Genomic DNA, 15,405 nt, shown 5'->3' with positions numbered 1-15,405 from the left:
AAAGAATAGTGAATATAAAGTACTTTCTAAGTCTTAATGTTCTGTTTAAAGGACAACTCTTTTATTGTTCTGTGTTGGCATTTGTTTGCTAATGAAGTAGAAAGTGGAATTTTATATTTTGTAATATCAGTGGTAGAGTTGGTGACATTTGGAAGGTCTCTTGCAAATCTAGTTCTCTGATTCTATGGAAATAAGATACAAGCTGGACTTTAAAGGATAGATTACATTGGAATAGATGATAAAGGGACAACTATTCCATGTGGAGAAAATTTATTAGGAATAGAAAGGGGAATGAACATATATTCAAGAAACAGTACCTTAATCACCTCATTGGAAGGTATTAAAGAATAGAAGACAAGTAGGACAAAACCATTTTATACCAGCCTTTGGAAGACAGGTTTAAGCAATTTGAATTCTATGTTGAGGATCTAACAAACCAATAAATTTTTGGATCTGGGAGCAACATGGCAAAATCAGTGTTAATAAACAAATGATTTATCTTGTGGTGTACACTGTGGATTGAGGGAGAAAGAAAAGAAACAAAAGTGTTCTTACAGTAATCTAGACATAATGAAATGTGAGTCTAAACTCGGTATGAAAATGGAAGTGAAAAATAGCCAGCAAATTGATGTTTGAGAGGGAACTGTTAAAAAATGACTCCAAGATAGGTCTATTAGACTGTGAAAATATATAAATATATAATAGGTAGGGAAAGGACAACTGGGCTGGACCCCGGAGGACCTGAGTTCAAATATGACCTCAGACACTTAAACTGGCTGGGGGATCCTGGACAATTCACTTCAACCTATTTGTCTGTTTCCTTATCTGTAAAATGATCTAGAGAAGGAAATGGCAAAGTATTTGAATATCTTTGCAAAGAAAGACCCCAAATAGGGTCACAAAGAGTCAGATATTGCTGAAATAACTAAATAACAATATACAACAACACTTTCATGTGTGAAACAAAATCCAAAGAGTACTCAACTACAAAAAAGCTTTAAAATTTTAATTTATTTGAATATAGCAAGCATTTTTTTTAATATTTTATTTTATAATTACTTTATATTGACAGAATCCATGCCAGGGTAATTTTTTTTACAACATTATCCCTTGCACTCGTTTCTGTTCCGATTTTTTTTCCCCTCCCTCCTTCCACCCCCTCCCCTAGATGGCAAGCAGTCTTACGTATGTTAGATATGTTGCAGTATATACTAGATACAATATATGTTTGCAGAACCGAACAGTTCTCTTGTTGCACAGGGAGAATTGGATTCAGAAGGTAAAAATAACCCGGGAAGAAAAACAAAAATGCAGATAGTTCACATTCGTTTCCCAGTGTTCTTTCTTTGGGTGTAGCTGCTTTTGTCCGTCATTTATCAATTGAAACTCAGGTCTCTTTGTCAAAGAAATCCACTTCCATCAAAATATGTCCTCATACAATATCGTTGTCGAAGTGTATAATGATCTCCTGGTTCTGCTCATTTCACTTAGCATCAGTTCATGTAAGTCTCTCCAAACCTCTCTGTATTCATCCTGCTGGTCATTTCTTACAGAACAATAATACTCCATAACATTCATATACCACAATTTACCCAGCCATTCTCCAATTGATGGGCATCTATTCATTTTCCAGTTTCTAACCACTACAAACAGGGCTGCCACAAACATTTTGGCACATACAGGTCCCTTTCCCTTCTTTAGTATTTCTTTGGGATATAAGCCCAATAGAAACACTGCTGGATCAAAGGGTATGCACAATTTGCTAACTTTTTGGGCTTAATTCCAGGTTGCTCTCCAGAATGGTTGGATTCGTTCACAACTCCACCAACAATGCATTAATGTCCCAGTTTTCCCGCATCCCCTCCAACATTCATCATTATTTTTTCCTGTCATCTTAACCAATCTGACAGGTGTGTAGTGGTATTTCAGAGTTATCTTAATTTGCATTTCTCTGATCAATAATGATTTGGAACACTCTTTCATATGAGTGGTAATAGTTTCAATTTCATCATCTGAAAATTGTCTGTTCATATCCTTTGACCATTTATCAATTGGAGAATGGCTTGATTTCTTACAAATTTGAGTCAGTTCTCTATATATTTTGGAAATGAGGCCTTTATCAGAACCTTTAACTGTGAAGATGTTTTCCCAGTTTGTTGCTTCCCTTCTAATCTTGTTTGCATTAGTTTTGTTTGTACAAAGGCTTTTTAATTTGATGTAATCAAAATTTTCTAATTTGTGATCAGTAATGGTCTCTAGTTCATTTTTGGTCAAAAATTTCTTTCTCCTCTACAAGTCTGAGAGATAAATTATGCTATGTTCCTCTAATTTATTTATAATCTAGTTCTTTATGCCTAGGTCATGGACCCAATTTGATCTTATCTTGGTATATGGTGTTAAGTGTGGGTCCATGCCTAATTTCTGCCATACTAATTTCCAATTATCCCAGCAGTTTTTATCAAATAATGAATTCTTATCCCAGAAGTTAGGATCTTTGGGTTTGTCAAACACTAGATTGCTATAGTTGACTATTCTGTCTTGTGAACCTAACCTTTCCCACTGATCCACTAATCTATTTCTTAGCCAATACCAAATGGTTTTGTGACTGCTGCTTTATAATATAATTTTAGATCGGGTACAGCTAGGCCACCTTCATTTGGTTTTTTTTTTTTCATTAATTCCCTTGAGATTCTCGACTTTTTTTTGTTCCATATGAATTTTGTTGTTATTTTTTCTAGATCATTAAAATATTTTCTTGGAAGTCTGATTAGTATAGCACTAAATAAATAGATTAGTTTAGGGAGTATTGCCATCTTTATTATATTCGCTCGGCCCATCCAAGAGCACTTAATGTTTTTCCAATTATTTAAGTCTGACTTTATTTGTGTGGAGACTTTTTTATAATTTTGCTCATATAATTTCTGACTTTCCTTTGGTAGATAGATTCCCAAATGTTTTATGGTATCAACAGTTATTCTGAATGGAATTTCTCTTTGTATCTCTTGCTGTTGGGTTTTGTTGGTGAGGATTTATGGGGATTTATTTTGTATCCAGCTACTTTGCTAAAATTATGAATTATTTCTAATAGCTTTTTAGTAGAATCTCTTGGGTTCTCTAGGTATACCATCATATCATTCTGCAAAGAGTGATAGTTTGGTTTCCTCATTGCCTACTCTAATTCCTTTAATATCTTTCTCAACTCTTATTGCTGAGGCTAGTGTTTCTAATACCATATTAAATAATAATCATATTAGTGGGCAACCTTATAGCAAGCATTTTTAAGAGCTCACTGAATGCACACACATGCACGCGCGCGCGCACACACACATACACACACTCAGTGTACTAAAAATGCAAAAATAAAATAAAAAACAATCCCTGTTCTTACAGATGTAATACAATTTATAAATAGTTAATTAAAACTTATAATTTAATGATAGAATACAACCTAGAAATAGTTAAATTGGTTGGAACATATAATGTTTGAAGGGGTAAGTAATATAAAATATGAAAGGCAAATTGAGTCATAATGTAAAATATTTTGGGAAATACATGAAGTGAAAATATCAGGACAATCTATAAAACCATCATGAAATTTAGAAATTATAAAAGAATCAAAAAAGAATTTAAATAATAGATGACTTTAAACAGGGATATAAAATATGCTCATCAGAAATGTCAATATTTGTTTATTCTACCAATAAAAATGCGAAGTGATAAAATGTCATTTAAAATGGAAAAAAATATGAAATAATATTTCCTTAATTGATATATATTTATCTATTGTCATACCAGTCAAAGTGTCATTGCCATATTTTACAGCATTGGAGTAAATATGTAGACAAAGAAGAGCAAGAGCTCAACAATATAAAAGGAAAGTAGTAAAACAAAGGAGGATGATACTTGCTCTTCCATTTCAAATTATACTATACTATACAAAATATACTATACTATATATAACTTAAATATTAAAATTTTCTGGTTTTATATTAGTTAAAAAAAATGTCAATGGGATTGATTAGACAGTGTCATTAGAACATATTGAGTAGTGTAGGATCACAAAATGCTAGTAAAAGTTTTTAACAAAAAATATTTATTTTTAGAAAATGGGAGCATAATAACATGTCAGATCATACTCCACAATAAATTCTAAATTGATTAGTGATTTAAATATATTTTAAAACTTTTAAAACCAGTCCTTTCATATGAGTATAATCTATTCTAAGTTAGCATGCCTTACTTTTTTTCTTGGAACCACCTGCTTATTTGAATAAATTAAATTATAGAAAAAGAAGGATTGTTAATGATCATTGACTAGCTGTTCTGTTCTGCCATTCTTTCAATATTGTAGAATTGTAAAGCTGAAAAGAGTCTTGTTGTTTAGATGTATCTGACTCTTTGTGACCCCATTTGGGGTTTTCTTGACAAAGATATTGGAGTAGTTTGTCACTTCCTTTTTCAGTGGATTAACGTAAACAGAAGTTAAAGTAACTTGCCTAGTGTCCCAGCTAGTAATTACCTCAGATCAAATTTTTCCTCAGGTCTTCAAAAAAGTTGTGTCTGGACACAGTTACCTGGGATCAAAATTTTAATCCATTTTCTTTAATGTCAAATCCAGGACTCTTTCCATTCTACTAATAAGTATTAGTAAAGTTTTATTTATTATGCTTCTGTGACTCTGTGGGCAGAAGGCTGTTATTCTGGTTGTTTGAAAAACTTAGTTACTTATTTCTGCTATCTAAATCTAGTTTTTTCAGTGTTAAGAAGGCAATAGGGCTAGACCTTTCTGCATTTTCCTTCTTTGTTGTAAGGACTAATGCCTTTTATATAGTTTTTTGATGTAAACTAAGAGTTAATCAAATTTCTAGTTTTATTATTATTATGGGGAGGGGATTTATAAAGCACCTACTGTTTACCAGGGCTAAGTGTTTTGCAAATACCTCATTTGATCCTCAGAACAACTCTCCAAGTTACATATTGTTAATATCCCCATTTACAGTTGAAAAAAGTAAGGTAAAGTGACTTTCCCAGGATCACACAGCTAGTAAGAGTTTGAAGTCAGTTCTTTGACCCTTGGCTCTGCACTGCACTATCTGCTACACCACCTAGCTCCTTCTACATGTTTCCCTTGTCTTCATAAAACCAAGTATGTGGAAAATCCAAACATATCAGAATTTAAGAGTTTATATTGACATTATAGAAGCACTCTCAACACATATCATTTGCATAATGGAATTAAATTTTCATTTTAATTTTATTACTTTTAAACAAATTCACATTAGTTTCTCAGTTTTTGAGTTTTTATGAAAAATTAAGCCTCTTTCTCTATATATATTTGTCTATTAAATGCCACACTGACAGAAAATAGAAGATAGCAATGAAAGTATAATTTAGATTTCTTTTCTTTTTGTGAACAGCACCGAAAAGAGGCGCAGGGAACAAGAAAACAAGTATTTAGAAGAGCTGGCTGAGTTACTGTCTGCTAACATTGGTGACATTGACAGTCTGAGTGTAAAACCAGACAAATGCAAGATCTTAAAGAAAACAGTCGATCAGATTCAGCAAATGAAAAGAATGGAACAAGGTAACACTGTTCTTACTTTCAAAATTTTTTTTTAAAAATTCTGAATTTATACTCCAAATAACAAGCATTTATATATTTATAGTAGGACAGGTTATTATATGTAAAACTGAGAATATTTATTATTTAGTGCATGTTTCCTTTTTAAGTATGTAATAAATAAGTATTTAACTTTGAAAACTGTCTTGCTTCTTTATGATTCATTCTGTTTGCATTTTTATATTTTGGTGACTATATATTTACTATTGGTAATTCATTGTCTGTAATACCTTTTGCAGCATGAAGTTTCCCTGTTCATCTCTTTTTACTATTGCTTAATCTGAGATTGTGATTGCTACTCCTGCCCTTTTTATTCAATTCCTTATTTTTAAGTCTGTGTGTATCTTTCTGCTTCAGATGTGTTTCTTATAAACAATATATTTTGGGGGTCTACTTTCTTATCCATTCTGATGTTCTTTTCTGTTTTATTGATAAATTCAATCCATTCATATTTTTGTTTATTGAGTATTTTCATCCTATACTTTACTTTCTCTTTGTGTCTCTCCCCTTTGTTTTAATTCTTATTTATATCTCCTTTAGTTTATTCTTCTTATTTCCCCTTTTCCCTCTTAGTTTTCTTTAGGTAAAATGTATTTCTGTATCCAACTTGGTGTGTGGGTGTGTGTGTGTATGTGTGGGGATATGTGATAAACTCTGACTGCAAATTGAAGTATACTATTTTTTTAAATTCCCAGGGTAGGAGAGGAGGAGGGGAGGGCGGGAGTTGTCTGTTTTCTTTAACAACATGGCTAATATGGAAATGTTTTGTATGACTTGACATGTATGAGCAATATCAATTTGTTTGCCTTCTGATGAAGTAGGGAAGTAGGAAAAGGGAGTGTGAGAATTTGGAACTCAACACACACATACACACACCCCAAGTTTTGCATCTTCAGAAAGTACCATGCATTTTATTTTGCATAAGTTGATAAATGTTTTATTGAATGCATCAGTTGCTAATAGAAATGGGGACAATATGGCCCTAAATTTCATAATATCTAAAATATGTTTTTCTAAGTTGAAACATGGTCTAACAATCTCAGATCTGTGGAACAATAAATAAAAATCAAGCCATTCTGATAACCATATACTTTGATCTTATATTTCACTTGGTCCATCATCTCTCAGTGTGAATATTTTTGATAGTACATTGGGTATTTGTAATCCACTGCTATAGATTTATTTGATTTACATTTTCACCTTTTGTGTGCTTCTTTTGGATCTTTTAGTATTTCATGGATACAGCAACAGCATTTAGGCTACTCATGTGTTAACCCATCCTCTTGTTGTCTGGCCTTCTTTTCTCACCTGGTCTACATTCCCTTCATGCCATGTCCTATAAGGATGGCATTTTAATAGTACAGAGGTGTTAAACACACAGCCTATAGCTGTGTTCTTCATTGTAAGTATAGTAAGTTCTTCATTGAAGCAGATTAAAATATAGTTAGTAAATATTTAAAAACAACCAAAAATATAGTAATACATGGATATTAGTATACAGCCTGCAGAGTTAGTGGTCCTTCTTTGACTGAGTTTGACACCACTAGTATATTGGATTGAGCATCGTCTTGAAGCTGGGTTTAACTTTTTCCTCTAATACATATCAATTATTTGTCCCTATGCAAGTGACTTAAATTTTTAGTGTTCTAGGTAAGACTCAGACTTCCTTTGTTAAGAAATTTTCTTCTTTGGGAGCTTCCTACACAATCATGTCCAGTTCCAATCCCTACCTACCTATGATGATGTCTTGGAACCCAGTTATTTTGCACAAATTATAATTGGTAATGTGCTGTCATCCTCTATAATACAGTAAGACTCTCTGTTGCCTTTTGATTCTTATAATTAGCAAAAAGTAATGTTAGTAAAAGTAACGTTTATTTGGTCTTATACTTGTAAATTAGTACAATATCTTAAATTATGTACTTTCATTGTTTATAGAACTTTACATAATTCTTAGTTATCTGTCTTAGATGCTCACTTGATTAAAGGGGATAAACTAGATGATTTGTTGAGGTAAAGTTCTGTTGAAATTACATTTTCTATGCCCTTTCCATTTAGTGCTAGGAAATTTGAGTATTATTTGACCAAAAAAGTTCTTTTATCACAGAGAAAACAGCAACGGATGATGACGTCCAGAAATCAGACATCTCGTCAAGTAGTCAAGGAGTAATTGAAAAGGAATCTTTAGGACCACTTCTCTTGGAGGTGGGTATACCTGTCATCAGTGGATAAGAGTAGTCATTAATTCTTATCTTGCCAATCACAGAATTTTTTCACATGTAACACTTAAAACAAATGAGGGATATTCTTGATGAAGAGCATAGCTTTAAAGACAGTTTTTTTGGTTGAAACTAATGCTTGATATCCCCGAAAAAGCCTTTATTAGAAAATGTTTTCAGAAGGATGATAAAGAGAATTACAATATAACGTTCTATTTGTCCCTAAGTATGGAATCAGAGGATTTGTTGGGAAAATAAACCATTTTTAGAATTACTGTGTTCTCATATGGCAAATGTTAATGTCTACTTCAGGATTAAGGTACTGTGTATAGTTATTTTTTTGATTTGCAGATGAGTATTATTGCTATACACAGGGATACCTTCTTTATATAAATTTCCTGAAAGTTAGTTGTATTTTTCTTCCCTCTCTTAAAACTTTAAAGTATTAGAAGAAAAAAAAAGAGTATTGCCTGGGAGAAGCTGGCTTCTTGATCTTTACTCTTGATCATCAAACATTAAAACATATTACAACTAATCTCCCCCCCACAAAGAAAAAACAAAAACCACTAAAAATAATTTTTTTTTTCAGTAACTTTTCTTCTCTTCTTACTATTTAACAGTTTTTCTTATTAGTGCATGAACCTTCCATTTAAGTGGATCTTCTTACCGTCCTATTTCTCCATTGTATAAATACATCAGATATATGGATATATAAATGAATCTGATTAAAATGTCTGTTAAACCCTATATAAATGTTAGGAAAAAAGCAAAACTTCTTCATACTTCTTTGTCTTTCTTTTGCTTAATTAAGGTTTGTTAAGTAAAGTACTCTGCTAGGCATTGAGAATACAAAGTTTAAAAACAAAATAATTCCTATTTTTAAAGATTATTTTTTAAGCTATATCTTTATGTTGTAACTAATTACACCAACCACATATAAAATGGAAGCACTCTTATTAAGGTATGCTAGATGTGTCTTCACTCTCATTCTTGCTATTCCTCAAATTTTCTAATCCAAATTCATAGAAATTTTGACTATGATGTCAATAAAACCTTTTTGTGAGGCATTCTAGATTCTCATGTCACAGTCCTTCCAGGTTCCCCACTTCTAAGTATGATCCTGACATTAATACATAGGCTCTTAATAACTATCAATATGTTGCTAAACAATCCATAACCAAACCCCCAAACTGAAAAACATAATTAATTGTTAGCAAATTATACAAAAATATCTTCTACTACATTTTGTTTATTTAGCATATTCAGTTTAGTGTACTATAACCAAGTATTTGAATGGGGAATGTTAACAAAAAAAAAAGAAAAAAGAAGGTGTAATTAGTCTACCCACAAAGCCTCCACTTATTTCTGGTCAATGTTTTCATTGTCTCTTTCCCATATCTAAACAAGTGAGTTGGAGATTACTCCCTAATTGCAAGAGTACTAAACATATATACATGGATTTTCTTCAAAACACTTAGTATGTATAAACCAGTACAGATTATTATAATGTAAACAGTATTGTTGAGGGCCCTAGATGGCATCTTAAATGGACCACTGAAATCACAGTTTGGGGGTAGGGAAAATCAGATGTCACAAAAGTGACAGGTAAGAAAGGAAAGAAAAAATCCATTGTTACATACTTTCATTCTTTTATATTTTGATGTGTGAATTGTTCTTTGACTACCAAACCAGCCTTTGGAATCATTTAAGATCTCTTTCTTGAAATAGAGACCTGGCCTTTTATAGTGTTAGATTGCTCTGGCATGACAAATAGTTTGTGAAGAAGGCAGCATTGTTTATGCCAAGAGGTAAAAACAATAAACACTATGTTTCAGAACATTGGCATATCTCAATATTAAGAATATCATTCATGGAGTCTTTGGTTCAGTATAATTTTATTTCATATGTATGTACACTGTTTATTTACAGACTGACTCTTGACTAAATTTTCTCAACTTTATATATCATTGAAGCTAGGGAATATAGCACCTTTATATTTTTATTTCCAAGGCTGAACTCTGTGAATGGCACCTGATAACTGCCTTTATATTTATGTGCTTGAGGATGCAAACTACATACACTAGAGAGTGTTAAAGAACTTCTGAGATCTTCAGGGCTAAGTTTTAAAAGTAATGTATCTTAGTTAGTTAATATAGTCTTTGGAATCACTGAAAATAGATATGTTAAAAAAAAGCCCCTCAAAAATATAAATTGATTTAAGTAAAAAATGACTTATTTAGAGAAATAGGAGAAGCTACTTCATATTGCTGAAAAGTCAGAAATATTTTAAAAGTTAATTTTATTACTTCATGGCATGTCATATATGAAGCTTACTTTTTAATTTTATTTGAAAAGATATCTTTTTTTTCCAGCCCTCTTCCCTTATCAATAACCCAGTAAATCCCATGTTCTAGTTAGCTACTTCTTGAGCATCTACTATATACTTATCATGTGAAATTTAACTGTTGGTGTGGTTGTTTAAAAAAATCCTGATAAAAGAATAGTATTTAATAGATCACGTGGAATCTTCTCATAAGCATTCTTTGGAATAAAAAATGAGACTTGGTTTTTCATAATAATGTATGAGATTCTTTGGGGTTATGAGGTCCTCTGCAGCAATTTAATTTTAATGATTTGCTCCAGATTTGACTACATAAAATTTATTCCTAGAAAAAGTTGTGAATTTTTACTTGAAGTTTCATTGCACAGTTCCATTTATTATAGACTTTTCCTTCCATATAGAATATCTAAACTATCTTATGCCTACTAATTTTTTTAAACTATGTACAATACTGACATATTGGATTTCTGATTTCTTGTATATTGAAATGTATGTGATTCATTATGTGTGATTTTCTTTTTTTCCTCTTGTTTCTCCTCCTAACTTCTCAAACCTTTTTGGGCTTTGCAGGCCTTGGATGGATTTTTCTTTGTCGTGAATCGTGAAGGAAGAATTGTTTTTGTGTCAGAAAATGTGACTAGCTACTTGGGTTACAATCAGGAAGAACTGATGAATACCAGTGTCTACAGCATATTACATGTGGGAGATCATGCAGAATTTGTCAAGAATCTGCTACCAAAATCACTAGGTAAAAGGACAAGGTGTTTTTTGTTTTTGTTTTTAACACTGTTTTCTTCTATTCTCTTGAAGTACAATTGATCTTTTAAAATTAAGATTTAACCCCAGGTGAACCTAAGAATCATTCTTAAATCTGATAATGACTATCGCAATCTGTTTATGTTGGTCAAATATTGAAATGAGGCTTTGTGATCTTGCCCTTTCATTTTCAATATCAGATCCTTTTCATAGGATCTTTTCATCATTCCCATTTTGGGAGTATTTTTTTTTTCTTTTTTAATGTTTCACACAAGCGACATTTTATTTTATTTTTATTATAGCTTTTTATTTATAAGTTATATGCATGGGTAATTTTACAGCATTGACAATTGCCAAACCTTTGTTCCAATTTTTCCCTTCCTTCCTCCCCATCCTCTCCCCCGATGCAGGTTGACCAATACATGTTAAGTATGTTAAAGTATAAATTAAATATAATGTAAGCATACATTTCCTAACAATTATTTTGCTGTACAAAAAGAATCAGACTTTGAAATAGTGTACTATTAGCCTGTGAAGAAAATAAAAAATTCAGGTGCACAAAAAATATAGGGATTAGGAATTCTGTGTAATGGTTCATAGTCATCTCCCAGAGTTCTTTTGCTGGGTGTCGCTGGTTCAATTCATTACTACTCTATGGAAACTGATTTAGTTCATCTCATTGTTGAAGAGGGCCACGTCCATCAGAATTGATCATCATATAATACTGTTGTTGAAGTATATAATGATCTCCCGTTCCTGCTCATTTCACATAACAATCAGTTCATGTAAGTCTTTCCAGGCCTTTCTGAAATCCTCCTGCTGGTCATTTCTTATTGAACAATAATATTCCATAATATTCATATACCACAATTTATTCAGCCATTTTCCAATTGATGGGCATCCACTCAGTTTCCAGTTTCTGTCCACTACAAGGAGATCTGCCACAAACATTCATGCGCATACAGGTCCCTTTCACTCTAAGATCTCTTTGGGATATAAGCCCAGTAGTAGCACTGCTACATCAAAGGGTATGCACAGTTTTATAACTTTTTCAGCATAGTTCCAAATTGCTCTCCAGGATGGCTGGATGTATTCACAATTCCATCAACAATATATTAGTGTGGGAGTATATTCGTGATATGTTTGTTGGTTAGGAAGGGAAATAGAAGAATATGAAGCCAAGTATTATGATCATGAGGAGAAAAAGTTCTTTATCCTTTCTAGAGTGGGCTTTAACTTTTTTTCTGTCATGAAACCCTTTTGACAGTCTGGCAGACAGAAAGACAAACCTACTTCTCAGAATGATATTTTTAAACACATAAAACAAATAGGTTTATAAAGAAATCCAATTATATTGAAAACCAAAATATTTTAAATAACTTAATGGATCATATGTTAAGAATTCCTGTTCTAGACTATATTAATTTGGAGCATGTGAAGAAAATGAACACTGGTAAACTTTCCATAGACTCAGTGATTCCAGAATTCTTAGATTCAGTAACCAAAGTGTTACTGAAATGCCACAGAAGTGTGACTTGACACTTTGATGGATGTTCATGTGACAATTGAGGTTGCTGCTGAGGTTGAACTGCTTCCCACATTGAGAGCATATAAAGATGAAATGCTGGGTCTCATGTGGAACACAAATTCTTCCATACTTTGAAATACTTCTGGGCACTTGGTACATTTAATGTTCTTCAATGCGTTTCCCACTGAGGAGCCCCTTGGCTTTCCCTGTCCCAAAGTAATATCCTTCCTTACTTGACCTCCAGGACATAGCAATAGATCTTCTCCTTCTGCTGTATTCTGTGAGTCTGTAGCAGGCCTTCACCACCCCTGGGGATGCTGTGTTATTATCAGGGGCATCAAACTCAAATATTGAGTTTTTGATATTTTTGAGTTTTTGTTTTTAGTATGTCATATATTCAGGAAAACAAACAGGAAGGCTCTGGTTGACAGAGATTCAAATCACTACTGGCTGTTTTCCATTTTGCTCCACTTGATCAAAGAACAGCAAAATTACATGGTATTTTTAACAGTTACTACTAACATGGACTATTCTCTCCCTATATATTCTTAAACATAAATTTTGATCCCAATAATTATAGGCTATTCTGAGATTCATTTGTATGTTGCCCATAAAATCAGTTGTTAATTTTATTTTTAAAATGCTTTATTAAACCTCTAATTATTGGATATTCTGAAACATTTTAGAAAACAAAAGACTAAGGGCTTCCTACTGTGCTTTTCTTGTATGCTGTTTGTTTATTTTTTAAAGTTCTGTAACTTTCTGTTACTTCCCTAAGATACTCTATTAGATTAGAAATGTCTTAATTATAGAACATAGTAGGAAATCTGAGTGGGAAAAGTGAGTTATTGGTTGTTGTTGGAAAATTTACAATTTTATTACTTTGAAGTATTTGCTGTATGCTTTATAGAGAAAAATTGGCCTGTTTTAGAGACTATTTTAAGTGTGCTAATAATTTAAAAAAAAATTTATAGTTAGCACGTTCTTCAAATGGCTAAATTTGGTAAAAAAAAAAAAAAAAAAGCTAAATAAGATTTCTACGTAAACTAAAAATTTTGTTTACTGTGCTGTCAATTCATTTACATAATCCAATTTTTTAAATACTTAATGGCAAAATGAACTTAAACCCAGCCAGTCTACAGTTTCTAAGATACTCTAAAATTGGTGTAAGGAGGATAAAGTATGGGTAGATTACAATATGCATCAATGGAAGGAGTGAACTCTTAGTGCATGCTATGATAGATCCAACTGCATGTTTGAGTTAATTTTCTTAGTAAAATTTAATGATAAAATTAGTCCCATATTATTGTCTATTGAATATTTCAAACTAGATGACTCAGAGATAACTCTCAGCATATCCAAAACTAAATTTGTTGTCTTTCTCCTAAATTCCTTCCCCTTCTTTTAAACTTTTTCTGTTAAAGACACCACCATTCTTTCTCTCTCAGTTTTGCCGTCTTGGCATTATCCTCAACTCCTCACTCTCACCTCACATAAAATATCTAGCTACTAATTATTTTTGTTTCTTACTTCTACAAAAATTTTTTGCATCTTAAACCCACCTTCTACTCATGTAGCTATCGCCTTAATTCAGACCCAGATGCAATAAATTGGTTGAGGAAGATGATAACATGAAAAGAAAGTGAGGATTCACATTGTTGAGGACAAGAATAGGTGGGTAACATAATCATACCTATGTATTTTGAAGAGTAAAGTTAACAGTGACAGGTGAAGATATATAAATGTGTGTGAATACTAGAGGCAAGGAGTCTAGTTAAGAAATTATGCTAACTGTCCAGCTAAAAACTATTGAGTAGATAGAATAGATGATAGAAATGAGACTAGAATGGAGGGAACAGTTTTAGAATATGGAATTGAGGTAGGAAAAACAGAATTTGGCAATTGTGTGGATTATAGAAGACAAGAGAAAATCAATTAGAAGATTTTCAAATTTTTGAACCAGAATAATTGGGCCCTTAAGAGAAATAGTACAGTAAGAGAAAAAAACAGATTTTTTTTTTTTTTTAAAGGAGAGATAATTCTCTTTTTGTACTAGTCACACATGGGGTATTACCAACCTAGTACTGATACTCAGTGGCTTTGCCAAAGATCAATTTTAGTGAATCCTTCTAAGGTGGAAAGGCTTAAGATATGAGCCTAGTAACAAGCTGTGATTTCTAGCCTAAGGATCAGTCTAACATCTGACTATATCAGATAAGCTACAGTATGGTATATTTGTCAGTTACTTACTGTATGACACTAAGCATGTCACTTGATTGTTCCCAACCTCAATTTCCTCATCTGTAAAAAAGTGATAATAATAGTGTGTATTTCTCAGGGTTGTTGGGGAGTTAAAATGACATAATATTAGTAAATTATTACATTGTAAAAAGTTAAAGTACAATAATAATACTAATTAGCAAATCTTAAGACTAGTTGCTAATTTTTCCTTTCTTCACTTGAGTTCTGTTGGAGATCAGGAGAGAAAATAATCATGCCAATCACTGAAGAAGAGAAATCTTAAAAGTTCAAGGTACTATTTGGGAGAGCAAGTTAGATATTGAAGTCACTGAAAATAATAGGAATTATTAACTAAGTACAAAAGGACAATAACTACTTGAATGTTTAGAAAGGAGCAAGAAGAGTAAAATTGTGAAGTGATCCTTTGTTACTTATGGTCACATTGTCAAGGAACTGTTGATTGTCCATATGATTTTTGTGTGTAAGAATTATTTTAGAGAATGTGATGCAAATTACAAATTAATGAGTTTTAAGCTGATGAAATCTATAATAAAGGGCAAATTAGCTACTAGAAAATAGGATGGTGAGCAATATGATTAGGTAGAAAACAGGAACCTTGAATGTGTGTAGGTAATACTAGTAAGAAAAATTTGTATGAATACATATAAAATGATGGGCTCTAAGGAATAACCTAGAAAAA

The 15,405-nt window shown here is 32.2% G+C and overlaps 1 protein-coding gene across 10 annotated transcripts in view; it reads left to right on the top strand.

Annotated features, from left to right (window-relative positions):
- The window catches only part of NCOA1 (nuclear receptor coactivator 1), a 202,818-nt gene that overhangs the window by 110,596 nt on the left and 76,817 nt on the right, over positions 1-15,405 (top strand). For all 10 annotated transcript variants that reach the window (XM_051976364.1, XM_051976360.1, XM_051976366.1 and 7 more), the window contains 3 exons: positions 5,418-5,584; positions 7,728-7,825; positions 10,751-10,928. In XM_051976364.1, coding sequence (XP_051832324.1) covers positions 5,418-5,584; positions 7,728-7,825; positions 10,751-10,928 — 443 coding nt within the window. The remainder of the gene's footprint in view (positions 1-5,417; positions 5,585-7,727; positions 7,826-10,750; positions 10,929-15,405) is intronic.

Source organism: Antechinus flavipes, chromosome 2, assembly GCF_016432865.1.
Source record: "Antechinus flavipes isolate AdamAnt ecotype Samford, QLD, Australia chromosome 2, AdamAnt_v2, whole genome shotgun sequence".
NCBI classification, from domain to species: Eukaryota; Metazoa; Chordata; class Mammalia; order Dasyuromorphia; family Dasyuridae; genus Antechinus; species Antechinus flavipes.
Note: the sequence above shows the minus strand (reverse complement) of the source record. Positions and strands in the feature narration are given on the sequence as shown.